The sequence below is a fragment of the Scomber japonicus genome, chromosome 10 (genome assembly GCF_027409825.1).
Source record: "Scomber japonicus isolate fScoJap1 chromosome 10, fScoJap1.pri, whole genome shotgun sequence".
Lineage (NCBI taxonomy): Eukaryota > Metazoa > Chordata > Actinopteri > Scombriformes > Scombridae > Scomber > Scomber japonicus.
This window is the reverse complement of record NC_070587.1, coordinates 22,094,880-22,111,447: the sequence shown is the minus strand read 5'-3', so window position 1 is coordinate 22,111,447 and position 16,568 is coordinate 22,094,880. Positions and strand designations below refer to the sequence as shown.

Sequence of the window (16,568 nt, the reverse complement as noted above, 5' to 3'; positions counted from 1 at the left end):
ACGATGAAAGAAGAAGCTTCTCTTGATTGTCCACAAGCAGCGTTTAGCACTGCGTGATGCACTATTCCAGACACAACAGTGTACCAAAACAAAGGAGAAAAAAGGGGGTAAAAGTTTGGGGGGAAGGTGTGGGGGCGGTAGAAGAAGAACATGTCTTCTCAACTTATTTTACATGCTCTGCAGCATGTGATGAACAGTAAAACTTCTTATGGGTAATAAAGTTTGACAGGTTGTTGAACTGGATATCACAGAGGCGGCAGTACTTGCCACTTCCAGAGCCGTTCACGCCTTTATTGGCTGTGGGTGCTGCCTCATCGTTTGGGGACTTGGAGGAAGGTGACATGTTCTCGTTGGAATCGGCCTGGTTCTCAGTGGCCCACGTAGGTGAGGGATTGGGGGCTTGGCCGTCTTGCTGGGGCTGGTTCTCTTGCTGTGGTGGAGCTGTGCCTGAATGCTCCTCGGGCTTATGCCCCCCGTTGACGATGACCATGCCCCGATTTTTGGGCAGTAGGGGAAGGGGCTCTTTTCCAGGGTGGGGGCAGCCGTTAGCAGCCGGCTGCTGGGCCTGCTCTCTGGTGCTTCCTGTCTCTCCTCCTCCTGCGCCTCCTCCTCCCCCATTAACACTTTGCTCCTGTTCGCTAGCCTCTCCCTGCATCACTGGGCCCCCAGTCACATAATCGGTTGGCTTTATCCCAAAATACGGCGATATTTGCTCAGGACCTTTCACCTTCTTTATTGCTCCGGGATAAAGGCAATGGGGCAGAAACATATTCTTGTTCTCATCTTTTGATGGGATGAGCTGGGGCTCAGCAAAAGACTTGAGTCCCGGCACAGGCCCCAGGTGAGGGGGGAACATGCCTCCATTCTGCACCATCACCTTCCCATTGCCATTCTTCTCACATTTGCCTGGGCTCTTATCGTAGACGTCATCAGGGTTGTTATTGCCTTCGCTCTTCACATCTGGGAACATGGTCGGCTCCAGGCTGCCAGTCTCATTGTGTTGTTGCTGCTGTTGTGGCTGTTGTTGCTGCTGAGCGGCAGCAGCAGCGGCGGCGGCGGCTGTTGCAGGGCAAAAGTTCTGTTTGTGTGCCAGGTAGTTCTCCACTTTGTTAAAACTTATCTTGCACACAGCACATTCGTGATAGTCCAACAGTCTTTTCGGAGAGCTACATGTCTTGTCAGAGACTGGCGAACACTTTTTGCTGAGATCAATAGGAGCGTCTAGCTCCTGCTGCTCCACAGTATTGCATTTGGGAGCCAGAATAGGTTTAGTGACAGTCAGAGAGGCCTCCAGGTGTTTGGGTACCATACCTGGAAAGATGTCACAGCGGGGGTGGAAGCGGTCTGCTAGGCTCTCTACTGCTTCCTGGGATGTACAAGGGTTCATAGAGGGAACCCCAAGGAAACCTGGCTGGCTCATAGGGGGCCTCTGGTGGTCCTGGTCAGGGAGACACATCTCATACATCTTCCTGCGCTTGCGGGTTCTCATGGTCCTCTGCATGGAGGGCACCTTGTTAGCGGACATACGTTTCATGGGTGGGTCGTGACGGGTGGCACAGTAGTACTGCTTGTGGACCATGTAGGTCTCATGACGGCTGAAGGTGATATTGCAGGCCTCGCAGGTTGTCTTGTTTGGGTCATTGTCACTTTCCACCAAACCAGTACTGGGACTTTTTCCCTCCATTTGCTTGCCATTGAGCCTCTCCTCAGCCCCAGTTGGGGTAGAGACCTTCTTCACCTGTCCTGCTAGATCCTTATCAGGCCCTTTGGCCCCAGCATTGATCATGTCCAGCACATTGGAGTTCAGACAGGCAGATTGCATGAGGTGGCTGTCGGCCTCTGTAGGGTGGCAGCCAGTCAACATGCTAACAGAAGTGTGGCCGCTGTTGGGGCTCACTGCCTCAGGGACCTTATCTGAGAGGGCAGAGAAGTCAGGGGACTTTGCCATATGTTGCCAGCGGCTATTACAGTAGTGCTTTTTGTGGACCAAATAGTTGTCCAGGTTGCTGAAGGTGATATTGCATTCAAAACAGGTGGCCCCTTTGGGCATGAGAGGACTGTAGATGACAGGGGGGTAGCTGTTCCCTCCGTGGCGCAGCCTCCGGTGAACTAGCTCTGACATTTTAGCCAGAATCTCAGAAGCCTGCGGGACCACTGAAATGTCTTGGGAGAAAGCAAACTGAGACAAGAAGGGGCCCATGGGAAATGTAGGCATGTTATGCTGCACAGGGGACGAGGCCAGCCTGGGGCTGGAGGGCTCAGACTTGATCCTAGTGTAAGAAAAACTGGCTTTGCTGCCTGGGTGGGCCTCTCCCTTCTGAACAGACAGCATGGGCTTCTTCTCAGCCTTGTCAGCCTCTCCGTCTGTGCTGGTCTCCTTGGTGAGGGCCCCTTTGGGACTTCCCAGCAGAGCATCCTTCCTGTTGGCCAGTTCAGCACGGGCCTGCTGCTGCTGCTGCTGGAGGCTTTCCTCAGGCCCCCTGGGGGAATGCTCGGTGCCGTCGCCTTCCCTGTGAAGTTTGCTGCCGTGCCCATGTAAGTCCTGATGCTGTAAGAGTTCCCTGTGGCTCTGGAAGCTGATATGGCAGTGATTGCATCTGAAGGCCGCCTGTGACAGGTGAGACATGATGTGATGCTGGAATGTAATAAGAGAATCTGCCGTGTAGTTACAGATTGTGCATTTCAAGCTGGTGCCAGGAGGGAGGCTCTCTTCCATTTTGACACCTGTGAAGGAGATAAAAGGGAAAAAAGCTCAGAATCTCGCCTCCCACTTCTCCTTTAGAGTTAACTGTAGAAACCATCAAACGCTCATGCATTATGCCAAGCTTATTCCCGTCCACTAGATGTTTTTTTTTTTTTTTTTGCTCAAGGATAAACTGTCAACTATGCCAGCTGACAGAAGGATATGTATATTTCTCAAAAGAAATGACAGTCATTTTTCCACACTCTGTGTCATTTTTCCCCAAAACAACACTTTTCAGGATCCTCTTTCTTTTAAAAGTGATTGAAAGTATCCATCTCTGCTGTTAAAAAAATCCTATGTCCTTCATACATGATATCACTCACCACTGTGTGATGTGCTCAAGTGCATTTCCAGGGCCCGCGCTCCAGAGAAACTCTTGTTGCACTGTGGGAAGGGGCAGATACTGGAGGTCTGATGGGGTCCGGTGTCGTTCTCCTCCACGACTGTCTCCGGCTCTCTTTGCCGCCCGCTGCAATAGTACATCAGATGGGCCTGCAGGTTCCTCTCGCTCCGAAACCAGATTCCACATGCCTTGCAGGGGAAGATGTCCTCTGGAGGGACACAGAAAGGTACAAAGGGGGATATGATATCAGGGGTGTATACACTACTTTCTTATTTATGTAAAAGTATAAAGATAAAGAGCTTGCACACATGGACACACATGCGTACACACACACATACTCCTCTTCTATACTTCTACAGTTCTGACTCTCAAAGCCTGTGTTAAAAGGCTTTTCCACCAAATCCTCAGCTGCTGCATATCGCTGTGTTGCTACCACTGGGTTGGTGCCCTTTCTCAAGGGCAAACAAGAACACTGGACCATCTGCTTACAGAAGCCTCCCTGTTGAGCTGAACCCAGATAGCCCTCGCTAAGTAAACAAACACACTATTTGCATGAGGCGTGTATTTTGCAATTAACACGTTAGTTTGAGCCTCAGTGTGTTTATGTGAACCCAAAACTTGAAGGTCGATGGCTCTTATCTCCAGTGCAGAGACTCATCTGGGTTAATCTACGCCCGGCGGAGACGACGCTCCTTGTTAAGCAGGTGACTGAGTGCAGGCTCTGGACTGGTGTGTGTGTGTGTGTTTGAGAGGGAGAGAGAAGAAGAACAAGAGCGAGTGTGTGTGATTGTGCGTGTCTAAACAAAAGCACATCTCGGTCCAGCTCTGTGTACGTGTGCTCGTGGCGGCTCGTGGATACTCACTGTTGACGATGGCAGTGGGCAGGATGGAAGCCATTGCGGCCTGCTGCGGCAGGAGCTGGATGCTGTCCAGCAGCCTGGCTGGGTACATGCCCTCGCTCAGAGACATGTGGTTCACCGCCTGCAGACGCGAGTCAAAGTCCACCGCAAACGCCACCAGCTCCTCGCCCTCCATCATGTTCTTGGTGGTGGTGCACCACAGTTGACCACCTGGACAAAGCAGAGATAGAGCAGACGTTTAAATGCTTGCTGTGAGAGAAGAGAAAGCTTTGCAGTGTGTACACATGATTAATTCTAACCCTTAAATGTCATGGCATTATGTAAAAGCAGAAATGTTGGATGGTGTGCAACATCTCAGAGACTTGTCAGTAGCGTGTTGCACAACAGTATGCAGTTGAAACAGGATGTTGGGTAGAACAAGTGAAAAAGTGGATTGTGCAAATGTGTAACTTCAGTCTACACATTTTCCTTGGAATTAGAAATAAGCCTAATAGTGTTTTGAAATTAAAACCTGCAAGAAAAATAACTGTTTTATTAATGTTATCACATTCATTACTGAATATGCCTAATGATGTTGAGAATTTATTTAGTTTAGAGGCTCAGTTCATCCAAATGACAAAGATTTTTTTCTCACCTAACATTTCTAGATTTCAGCACAGTGAAGCTGAATGGAATTTCAATGGTATAGTACTCACAGCATTGAAAGTGACATTCAGCAGCAGCATCTCTTTCCAATATCAATGCCATTACTCTGGATCATCAACAGAGCCTGCTGTCAACAGTTTTCATGGGGGACTATTTTTTCTGGAGTCGTAAAGAATACTTTTCACAGTGAAGTCTGTTGATGATCCAGAGTAATGGAAAAACACTAATGTCATTTTTCAATGCTCTGAACACTACTAATGAAATAGTTTTGGCGTCATGGCAGAAATCACAGGGATGTATCAATCAATATGTAACCAAAGTCAAACCAGGTCAAATAAAACCCAAACTATGCAACTAACGGTAACTTGGAGAATTTGTTTTGTTGTTATTTGGGGAAAAGATAATTCTGTTCTTTTTTACTGTCACTCAAATGTCATTTTAGACTACTGGCGCTCAAATCCAGAAGCAGAGCAAACCTCTGCTCGGGTAAACTGTAGCCTACAGTGCTGTCAGCTAGAACACTGAGACAGGTCCTCCATATTATTAGATTGTTGTGTTTTGGGATTAAGCATTCCTCTGAAATCTTCTGAACATATTCATTAAGTCAGAGGAAGGGGGAGGGGGCAGGAGGGAGGAAAGGGTGGTGGTGGTGGTGGGGGGGGGGGGTAGAGAGAGAGAGAGTGAAGGTTTTAGCTTAGATAATATTTATCTCAGCACATGACAGGCTTTTCAGCTGCACTTCATTTTCCATTGAAGAGATTAAAGTTTTTAATATGACTATTTACAGAAATCTGGCTGGGGAGATAACAACAAACTATGATACGCTCCCGCTAAATGGCAGAATTAGGACATTGTTTCTGAGGAAAGCTGGACAATTAATTAAAGCACGCTGTTAGCTTTCAAAGATGTGCAAACATACCAACGGAGTGTCAGGCTGAGAGGGGACATGTGATTTGAGCCCTGGCTGATGTGGAATAAAGAGAGTCCTGAGGAGAGGTGCAAAGGCAGGGGGATGCTTGCTAGAAAGCCCCCACACATGTGGAACACTGATTACTCATGTTTACACAAAACCTATGAATCACCAGGTTTAAAACCGCCCTGTAGACATGGTGAAGGTGCTCAAGTAAGGCTCTGTATGAAAACAATCCACTTTTCTGTGGATTTATTAGGAAGTGGAAAACCAGGGGATGGAAACAGAGCCACCATGAATGTACACTACTACAGCATGCATTATGTATAATTCATTGTTAAGTTGCTAGAATGAATTGCCCCATTATTTCAATTTAAAATTGAATATTTCAGATTTCACATCACTGTTTTGATTAAAACCTTTCTAGCCCTTCCTATCTGCTGGTGAAGCACTGAAAATTAGACCAGCACAAACGTGTCAAAGGAGTGAAATGGTATTAAAATATGCTATCTTTCAAAGTCCCATTTGTGTGCAAGCTTTCTCCCTGTGTGTGTGTGTGTGTGTGTGTGTGTGTGTGTGTGTGTGTGTATGCGTGCGTCTTCACCACTGTGTGCATGTCAGCGCCACTTTAAAGAGCAGTGCCTATCTGTCGGCCAATCTGCTGTGACGAGACACACACTTCAGGCCGCTCCACTTCATCGTTTTGATTCTGTCATACCACACACTGCCTGGAGAGGCCCTTTGAATTTTTATCTCCTAATTAAAATAACAAAACTCCTCTCCACTGTCTGCCCAAGTTACCATCAAGGTAGATACAAACTGCCACTGACAATGGCGGGGAATATACCGCAGTCATGGCCACAAAAGTTTCTCTCCTCTGTGTGGATCTCTTAGTTCAGACGCACTCAGCTTACAAAGAGAATTCTAAACTAGGCCCCCCGACGCCCAGATACAAATCAGTGTTTTTTGGATCAATCTAAATCAAAGATACTGTATGCTCTCCTCAGCTGAAATGAAGCAGATTATGTGGAGTCTGATGAAAATGTTTTACTGCATTCTGACAGCGGAATATTCGCTCCGATTGCATCCCTTTAGCCAAGAATGCTACAGATCCATCTGTTGTGTGTGAGAATGCTGGAAGTGAGTTTTAGGGACTGCATGTCCCAGTTTTACAGAGCTGCACAAAACACTGAGGCAGCACTCTGCTTGTTACACTCACTCATCCAAGACAAGGTAGTGAGATACATGTGCTCAGGCTGCAGGATTATGGTTTAAACTACACTTAATATTGTCATCAGAATTAGGAATCAGAGCTGCTTCTCTCACATTTGTGACAGTTTTAATGGCAATTTTGTGTGTTATATATTTAGTTTTTGACTTTTCTGAAAAGCATCCTGCTCATATTTAGCTTTATAATGTTTGAATGTTTCACCAAGTCATTCAGGAGTGTAAAACTGTATAAGAGATATTTGAGTGGTTACTTATGCAATTAAATGCAACATGCATACCTATAGTATGTGCATACACTGACACCTGCATACAGACTATACTGCTGCAGGAACATGATGCAATAAACACCAGGCATACGAAACACAGAGGTGTCAGACTAAAACAATATTCCATGAAGGAGCTCTCTCGAAAAGATTTGTCATGGCTGTGCTCCCCTGACAGCCTTTTTGTGACAGGTGATTTAAATCACAGAAACACGGGTGAACCACCTATGACAATGGCACGATCCGTATAAATGAAGGAGTCAGAAGAAGGAGGAGAAGGAGGGGATTGGGGGGGTCAAGAGTTAAACAACGAAAGACCCAAACCGTGAGTCGTGAAACTGGGGAAAAGGCTGGAAAAAGTGCAGCTTGGTGATTTGCACTTGTTTGCCTGCTAACTGTCTGCAGTGAGCTGCCTTTGTGCAGTGGCCAATGCAGTTGGAATGAAGGCTATTGTCTAAATCCTCCTGCAGAGCACCTGATAAAAGAATAAAGAACTATGACATATTCTAAAAACAATGGAGGAATTAAGGGGAGACAATAGGCCAGCTGCCTCATTAAAACAATCAAAAACGGCATCCTGTACGTAGTCCAGATAATTAAAAACCACTGCTTCCTACAGTCTCTCAATACCATATCCACCAGCTCACTGAAGCCCTGAGACTATGGCTCCCGTTGGCTAAATGCCCTCTTCCCTCTCTTCGCCTTTGATTAATGCTTTATTTGAACATGCAGTTGAAGATGAACATATGAAGGAATTCATGAAACAAAATTATAATGCAAACCCTTTCCCCCCCTATAAGTACTTATAAACTAATCAAACGTCTCAGGATGAATCGCAGGGACTTGGGGCGTGTGTCCCCTCCCCTTTGCCTAAAGCCCCAAGAGATTTCAAAGTGCAGGCATCACAGGGCATTTTTTAATTTTCTCATTTTAAATGACTTTATAAGAAAATGGATGTGTACAGTATCTGTATATGTATGGGGCGGAGGCAGGGAGAATAGAGTATGAGATACTTGAGCAGGAATGAATTTTTTTCTTTTCTTTTTTTTTTTCTGTGCTCCCTGCAAACCGCTACCGCCACCATATCTTAATGAAGCCGCAAACAAATCTCTCATGCCTCGTGCAAAGCTGAGAGACAACAAAGCAGCAGAAATAACAGAAGGGCCCGGATAATTAAACTGGCCTGAAGACAGGTATTCAAATGTTGGTGTGTAAACAGCACAACTCTTTAATAGTTTAGCTGTAAAATGCGTAGTTAAGCACATCAGCACTTGCCTCTCCCATCTGTCCAAACACATTACCATTGCAGAGGCCATTACAGCGCTGGAGTACAGTCCCACTGCACCGCAGCCACATATGATGGGAGGGGTTGAATGAGGCTTGTGGGAAAACTAACAGTAGCCCAGTGGCATTATCTGACTGCATCGTGGGGTCATGCATTGTAAAAGTTTGCTTGAAGTATGTTGCAGGAAGTGTTAAACATATATTAAGGAGCAAAAGTTAAAAAAAATACACGTTTCTCTTTATAAGTGCCATGATGATGGTGTGGAAACTTCTTTTTTCTCTGGGTCGACTATTCAGGGCCCTTAAAGTTACCGTCTCTGTCTATTGGCTCTGCTGCTAACTGCTGGTCTTAATTGTGAAGTGAGGCCAGTGGTGCCTGAAGCCACAGAGAGGGTTGTAATTAAAGACCTCTACTCTTCTTGTCTTCAAATCAGCTCCAACTCCTCCTGGTCAAATGGGAACAAGCTCCTCGCACCTTCGAATATCAAGTAGCTGCATGCTGTTAACTGCCACTTCTTGCTTTTTAACAAAGCTTTATCATAAGGAAGGATGGAGGATGGAGGAAGGAGGAGGGCCTACAGCAAACAACTTCCTAGTGAACTTCCCCACCTTTTTTATTTTGACGCTGCGTATCTTGTGAAAATATTAATCAACAAATGGTGGATGAATAATATCTGTATCTGCACCTGACAGCAGACGGTTGCTCCGACAAACACTAAACAAATCCTCCTCATGAATACTGGTAAATATTTGGACTGTTTCTGGATCATCAGAGTTGAACACATTAGGATGACTCATGGCTGTCACGTCGTCGTCACAATCGGAGCCAGAGCAAGCAAGCAGAAAGGAAAACGCTGAGTTAGACCTGAGCGGGAACATCATTCACAGGGTCAAACAAGCTTACTATTATTGACGGTACACTAAACTAGAATTAGCTGACTCTACTATTATTTCTCTAAGGCACTGACACAGATTGACTCTCTCCCTCTCCCTCTCTCTCTCTCTCTCTTTCTTTCCCGCTCTTCCTCCTCAGGTTTTTTTTTTTTTTAACCAGCCACTAGGAGGCACTCTTCTCATGCTCAAGCTGCAGCCGGTGGATGTTTTTTGCTGTGATGATGCAGAGACGCCTCAGACATGGCATAGCAGCATTTGCAGCCAGTCTGCCTATACATCCTTGCAGGTAGGTGCTAAAGATCTTACTCTCATGAGAAATGTATTTGGGTCCCACAGCGTTCCTCTCTCCTTATTTTGACTTGATCTTTACCTGGTAATTATGTTGCGTTGGCTTGAATATATGAGTGAAATGTATGATTTTTCTACGATTTAAAAATCTTTTGTCTGTTGTTGCCGCATCTCTGTAATGACAGCACTCAAGCATGCCTGATACATGCTTTATTTTTTACTCACTTTTTATTTTATTTGAGCAATTTTAATATTTTATTTCTAACATTTCAATTCTTCAGCAAGCAAAACAATCCTATTTTCCAGCAGAATAAATACTGTTCAGTAAATATGTGTTTACAGAGCCCTGACTTGCCACATCTTGCCTGACACCCCCCCCCCCACCCTCCCCTAAAACACCCCCAGATTTCACTCCTTTCCCTCCACTACAGTGTCCAGACTAATTTTAGCATCAAGTGTTTTTGCAGATATAGCCAGCACCGAGAGCTCATGCATGGCCTTGAGCGAATGGCACGCGGGTCAGAATCCACAAATTAAAAAGTCCTCCCAGGGGAGCCTCACACACACGCGGCTCTCTCTACAGTATACATTCACAGGCAACAAAGACATAAAAGCAGCACACCACACCGAACAATGTCATCCAACACACGGTTTAGGAATTGTTTGAAGACCAAAAAAAAAACAGTTAAAAAAAAATTGCAATGATGTGATTCAGCAAATATTTTTTTTACTGTGTTAAAAAAAATTAAATGTTTCACTTTGAAATGAAAAGACGTTTCTCTGGCTGGTCTCTGGAGATTCTCAGCACAGTGAGAATGATACAGGCAGGGGGATGTTTGCCTGCTAATAGTGTTGTAATAATTTTGAGAGGAGGATAAAAAAAAGAAAGAAAAGAAATGTGAATTAGCAGCTATTTTTGCTCTATTAGAGTGCAGTGACAGAGCTTGAGTATTTCAATTTCAATTTGCTCTACAAATGTGTTCATTTTTCTAAGTTTTTTGGCAGAAATGTATTAAATTAAAACAGAAATATTTCACACTGCAAACATCACCTGCTTTCTTAGGAATTATTTTTTTTTAAAGAAAGCATTTTAAGATGGAATTTATAACTGTCATTTTTCTTTTTTTTCATTCCCAAACAAATTAAATGCTCTCCCATAAACAGTATACTGGCATTCAGAGCATTTTACACTTTCTATATAATACACGTAACACATGTGGGCTCTGTGCTGTCAGTCTGAGACAATACCAGTCACAAATTCCAACAGTACAAAGCAGTTCTTCCTCATTAGCTGCCACACATACACACACACACACACACACACACACACACAGTCAGCTCCTCCCTGTCCACAGTAAAGTGGAGTAGACTATTAAAGCAGAGCTCTGACTGGCTCCTCTCCTCTCTCCTCCGCTCTGCTTTATTCTTTATTTGGACAGGTTTGTCCCATTGAGCACTCTATTAGCTATCCCTCTCTGCGGGTAGTGCTGCCTGTGTCCTGGTTGTGGCCAGTCGACATGTGTTTACTGTGGCCCCTGCTGTGGCGGCAGGCTGGTTGGGGGCCCGTCCTGACCAAGCCCTGCTAATGGGACCAGAAGACCCCTCATGACAGGACGGCGCTGTGTTGAGCACCGCAGCAGACCCTACCCCTCCCTTTCCCTCTATAGCTGCGGCCCCATGGCCCATGTCCCCCTACCCATCATGCCTCGGCGGGAGCAGGTGAACGGCGAAGGGCCAACGCCGGCGAGGCTCGCTTTTCCTGGGAGAGCAGCGCGCCATCGCCACGCGCCTCAGTGGTTCCTCCAACATGGCTCCGGCCCTACACCACATGGGCTGGCTGGCCATTCTGCGTGTGTGTGTGTGTGTGTGTGTGTGTGTGTGTGTGTGTGTGTGTGTGTGTTGGGAGGGGTGTATGGTGGATGCCAGCCCTAATGCAAATGCTTGCCGTTTAAAAAATGGGAGCTTCTCTCCTCCTCTGTCTCTCCTCTTTGGAAAGGTCTATTTTGGCCTTCTGGTGCTGGCAGTTATTTTTTTCCTCTCCAGAAGGATAGAGAGCCAGAGAGATGCACCTGTCATCCATTTTGGAATTCAGCATTATTGATCTGGTCATAAGGAATGGAATTTATGAAGTTAAGTGTTTTTCTTCATGAATCCTTATCGATTTGCGCCCTGACAACCTACATTTTTCTTATTTGCAAAGTGTTTGGGGGCCTTATTTACGAGCACGCTAATTTGGTGTACTACACAGAAATAATACACACACACATGCTCTGACACACACACACACACACACACACACACACACACACACACACACACACACTAGTCACCGGTGCAACATCCCAGCATGCCCTCTGTCTCTGCACCCCTGTAATTCTACATATTGCTTAAAGTATGCGCTAATTAAATTTTCTGTCGTTTGCAAGAGAAATAAATAATCTGCAGCTAAAAGGCCTAATTGCGTTTGTCACATTGTGTCTCGGTGGCTGGTGCATCGGGAGCACAGCCGCTGCCCTTGCTCATTGCCATTCTGTCGTCCTGGCAAGCCCCCGCGCTGCCCCAGGTATCACCACGCGGCCATCTGGAGCCGACATCTGTCTCTCTATTGATCACAAGGGTTTAGCACTTGATCAAACAGACTGCGACAGGAAATTGCTCTTTTCCCCACAGAAAAGGCCAATCGCCTGCGTGAGGGTAATAGAGTGGAACTGAGATGCAGCACCAGCGCGGTGGGCAGGCGGGCACGGGCACAGCCAGGCAGGCAGCGGCACGGCGGTGTCGGCCGCTGTGGAGGTGGCAGGGATGGCAGAGGCGTCAAAGCCCACTGCCATATTACCATCGCCATATTTCTAACAGTTCTGCTGATGCAACAGCAGCTTTGCAGAGACGATCCCTCATTTTTTAATATGTTTATATAATTCACAATCGTGCAATTTTTTCCCAGTTTCATTCCACGCACATCATCAGGAATCTGTGTATGCGTGCAGAAGATGAGAGAGCATCATCTCAAGTTAAAAAAAATGTCATGTGAAGAGCAGAAATTTATCTTTCAAGTCATTCAGGTAACTGTCTAAAGCCAACAGCTGTCTGAAAGTGTTAGAAAAGCTGGATTCAAGTGAAATATGCTGCATGACAAGTACACCATATGGTGGCAAATTAATGTATTTCCTCTAAGAAAAAAAAAACACATCTCAAAATACTTGAGCATTGACACCGGGGGTTGCATTATGATATTTGAGAAGGCCTTTCCATCCGTTTTTTATAATAATTAAAATATATGACAGAGGGGGAATTCTAGCTCAAACACTACACTGCTTTGTGCAATGACTGAACAAACATTTTTCTTTTTATTTAAAAAAAAGAAAAGAAAAAGTGTTTAATATGTAACTGAGAACAGGGTGTAATGTTTCAATAGTGGGAAATCCCTGACAAGGCTGCAGTTGTCTCTTGCTCACTGGTATCCCCAGTGGAGTTCAACACACTATTAGTGCCTGAGGTGAACAGCTCCTGAATGTGTGTTACAGTGTGTTAGCTGAGGCTGTGGTCCACATCTAAAATAGTGGTTTCTCGCTGCTCAGGCATGCTTTCGAGGCACTCACTGTAACATCATGTTTAGCAAGTATGGACAATTTGATACTGAAGGTGACATTTATTCAGCATTGTAGAAAAATATTTAATTGTTCCTGCAGAGAGCGAGATATGTTTCCCCTTGCCTACAGTGCTGGGATTGTCCTTTGGAATATGATGCAAATTTGGGATGAAGCAACTAATTCCTTCCTTGCACCTCTGTACACCCCCCACCCTCTCTCTCTCTGTCTCTCTCTCTCTCTCTCTCTCTCACTCCCCCCCCTCCTCCACCACAATCCTCCGCCAGCCTCCATCCTTCCCCAGACACGAAGGATTCTGATTAATCGTGTGACCGCCCCTCGTTTTGCATTTTACACAATCTCACGGCGCCACGGTGAGATGTGTGAGGTGTTTCGCCACTTTTGGCAAGCTGAAAAGATGTAGCCCAAGGAAGAACAAGTCGAAAGTATGAGGAGGGAAAAAAAAAATATGACCAGGGGACGTGATAAAAAATTATCAGCCAGTGTGTTTTCCTGTTTGGTTTTAATCTACATTTAATTAAATTCTTATCTGCTGTGTGCTTATGGCTGCATTTGAATGGCGAGGCTGCATTCATTATGAATGGTAAAATTGAACTCAGTACATTGTGTGTGGCCCAATAAAGAAACAAGACTCTTATTGCAGTGCATGCACAAGCTCCCACAGACATGCGGAAAAAATAAGTCAATTAAGATCTGTCTTTAAATTACCGCTGTATCAAAACAAGGGGCGGGAGCATGCTCCATAATAGAATCCTGACAGGGGGAAGAGAGCACAGTTGACTGTTGTTAATATACATCCCATTTGATACAGCCAATTGTATTAGCCTGTTTATGGAACACGCGCAGTCGATGCACACTAGATTTACTAGTCTGTCATGATAGTTCATAATCGACAGTGCTGGGGAGGGAGAAAAAAAGAAGAAGAAGAAAAAAGTTGACTTCTATGAATGCAGAGGTCAAATGAAAAATGGCTGCAGCAGTATAATAAGAGTTCCTCATAAAGATTCTGCTGGTTTATCTGAATGCTAGAGGTCAATAGCATAGGTCAATGACAGAATATGTAGACAATATGTGGTCCACACTAGATACTGAGGAGTTAAACCCAAAGGAGAAGAGAGGAGAAGAAGAAAAAAAGAGAAGATTCCGCTCCAAAATTGTAATGCTATTGACAAAAGACACACAGCTTATAACGGGCGGGCGGCACTTCATAAGCTAAGAACAATATCCCATAGGCAGCACCCCGGAAAACGTCGAAAAAGACCCTGAGCCGACACTACAAAGTTGGGCCCCGGCAAAATCCCTAAATCTTCCCGTTTGCTTATTCTGAGCAGCGTGGGGGGAGCGGGAAGCTCCCTGCTGCCTGCCCATGTTTACAGAGCCGTTCTCATCTCTAGGCCTTGCTCATCCACGGCACTGACACACGGTGTCGACATGATTAGGGGTCTGCCTTTGCATAGGGCTGCGTGTGTGTGTGTGTGTGTGCGGGGGGTGGAGGATCGGCAGATGAATGACTTTGGTGCATCGGAGAGGGATCACAGCAGATAATCGCTACCCGACTGCTGCGCTGGAGCTCTCAGATCTGGTCTTTAAAATAATGTTCGGAGTCAAGTCTCTCCAAAGCTTTTTTTTTTTTTTTTTTTTTTGCGCAGGTTATCTTCTGCATTTTATGTTTGCTGTTTAAATCTTAACAGGACACAAGCAGCAAGAGAGAGCAAATATGTCTAGAGTCGGAGGAAGCGGAGTGGAAATGTTATTGCGAGGGGTTAAGATTAGCTGTTGCAGGGGCTGAGGAGATGAAACTCCTCCATTCGAATGGCTTTCATTCCTTGAGTAAGAAAAAAAAAAAAAAAACTTGGAATGTTGTATTTAACCTTGGGAGGCCGGATCCCTGCGAGAAGAAACGAAGAGGATAATGAATCTGACCTCTCGCTAAAACTGACATCGTTCAAAGGCGTTCACTCAAACGCAAGACAAACACCAAATCTACTTAAGTGCATTTAAATACAGACCACCAGCAGCTCACAGACAGAGTGAATACAGTACAACATAAATTCCAATATCATAAATACTGCTATCACACAAACAGAGAAGCCATAAAGTACGGCTGCCTGTGTCTGGGACTATAAACCTCTGGCGTTACTCATAGGGAATAAACACACATGCACAATTTACTGCACTAGATCCCCCCTTTGTTTATCTTTTAAATAAGCACAGTTTATCACCCTCCTGCATAAGCAAATTGCATGCAATGTGTGTTGTTTTAACATTTGATATGCTGTCCAGAAGATTCATTTCTCCCTACAAATTCAATTGTCTTTGCAATATCCTGCTGCCATAGGCATCAGGCCCCATCACCTGTTCGTTATCACTGGCCGTCCTGTTTGGGAGCTCTTGAATCGGTGCCATGGCATTGACTCTCAGTTAACAGCAGGTCTCTGAACTTCTCACGGTTGATGGCGGAGGCTGAAAATTACGCTAACAACTAATTAACATCATAAAGAGCGTTTTAAATGGACGGACGACACCTGCAACCTTCATTTGCACACGCTAACACAAAAATTACCTGTGTTTTTATTTTTGCAGATAAAGCATGCATATTTTTGAACACCTTCTAGAATATTCATTTGTGTGTGTGTGTGTGTGTGTGTGTGTGTGTGTGTGTGTGTCTGGCTTTCGAATTGGCACCGCTGTCCTTTTTTTTTTTTTTTTTTTACTATGTACTGTAAAAAAAGCCTAGGACAAAATAATAATTGTCAAAACAGAGTGCTGGCAAAATTCCTACAGCTATTTTTTTCCCCTCTTTTAGAATCTTATGAGTTTGTATGCACCTTTAAAAAAAAAGTGAAAGCCATTTTCTGTGCCTGAAATAACACATTCCATTTCTAATTTCTATTTGAATATAAAATATTTCCAGGCAGCAGACATGGACCTCCAGTTACTGGTCCGAATAACAAAGTGCCGCCTGTCAGTCTGAGACACTTTGCTGGCTGGCTGAACTAAGCTGGTTTAGACTGACAAGTCTTCAACGGTGGCAGCCTCAGCTTCCACTGGCAGGCCACTCTCTGGAGTCCTTTCTCACTCCCATCCGTCACCGGCTCCCAGCCTCACACAGCCTTTCTTCACTTGCAGCCAAAAAGGAGATGACCACAATACAGTCAAGTATCCGTGTTCTTTGAAAGCTCTCTCTTCTCTCCCTGTGTCTTTCCTTTAAAGGTCTGAAACAGCGGCTAACTTCCACAGGACGGTAATGCACTCACACCTCATTACAGAGCCACATTATGGACTACAGCAGTAATACGGCTTTAATCTTCTCCAAATCGTTATAAATGTCAAGCTGGGGCCAGGGACTTCCCAGTCTACTGCACCAATGGCTTAGCCTGCTATCCCCTCTTTTCCGTATTAGCTATAGCCAGAGAATTACATTCACTGCCAGATCCCCTGAAACTTTCAACCCCTTTTGTTCCAACATTCAATGCACCATTAACATACCCTTTGAAATC

The 16,568-nt window shown here is 45.1% G+C and overlaps 1 protein-coding gene across 1 annotated transcript in view; it reads right to left on the bottom strand.

Moving 5' to 3' along the window:
• Window positions 1–109: 109 nt before the first annotated feature.
• zfpm2a (zinc finger protein, FOG family member 2a) overlaps window positions 110–16,568 on the bottom strand; it is an 86,932-nt gene continuing 70,473 nt past the window's right edge. Inside the window, exons 6-8 of the mRNA XM_053327633.1 lie at window positions 3,950–4,156; window positions 3,067–3,294; window positions 110–2,724 (exon numbers count right to left, since the gene is read on the bottom strand). Of these exons, the coding sequence (XP_053183608.1) occupies window positions 164–2,724; window positions 3,067–3,294; window positions 3,950–4,156 (2,996 nt within the window). The 3' untranslated portion in view covers window positions 110–163. The remainder of the gene's footprint in view (window positions 2,725–3,066; window positions 3,295–3,949; window positions 4,157–16,568) is intronic.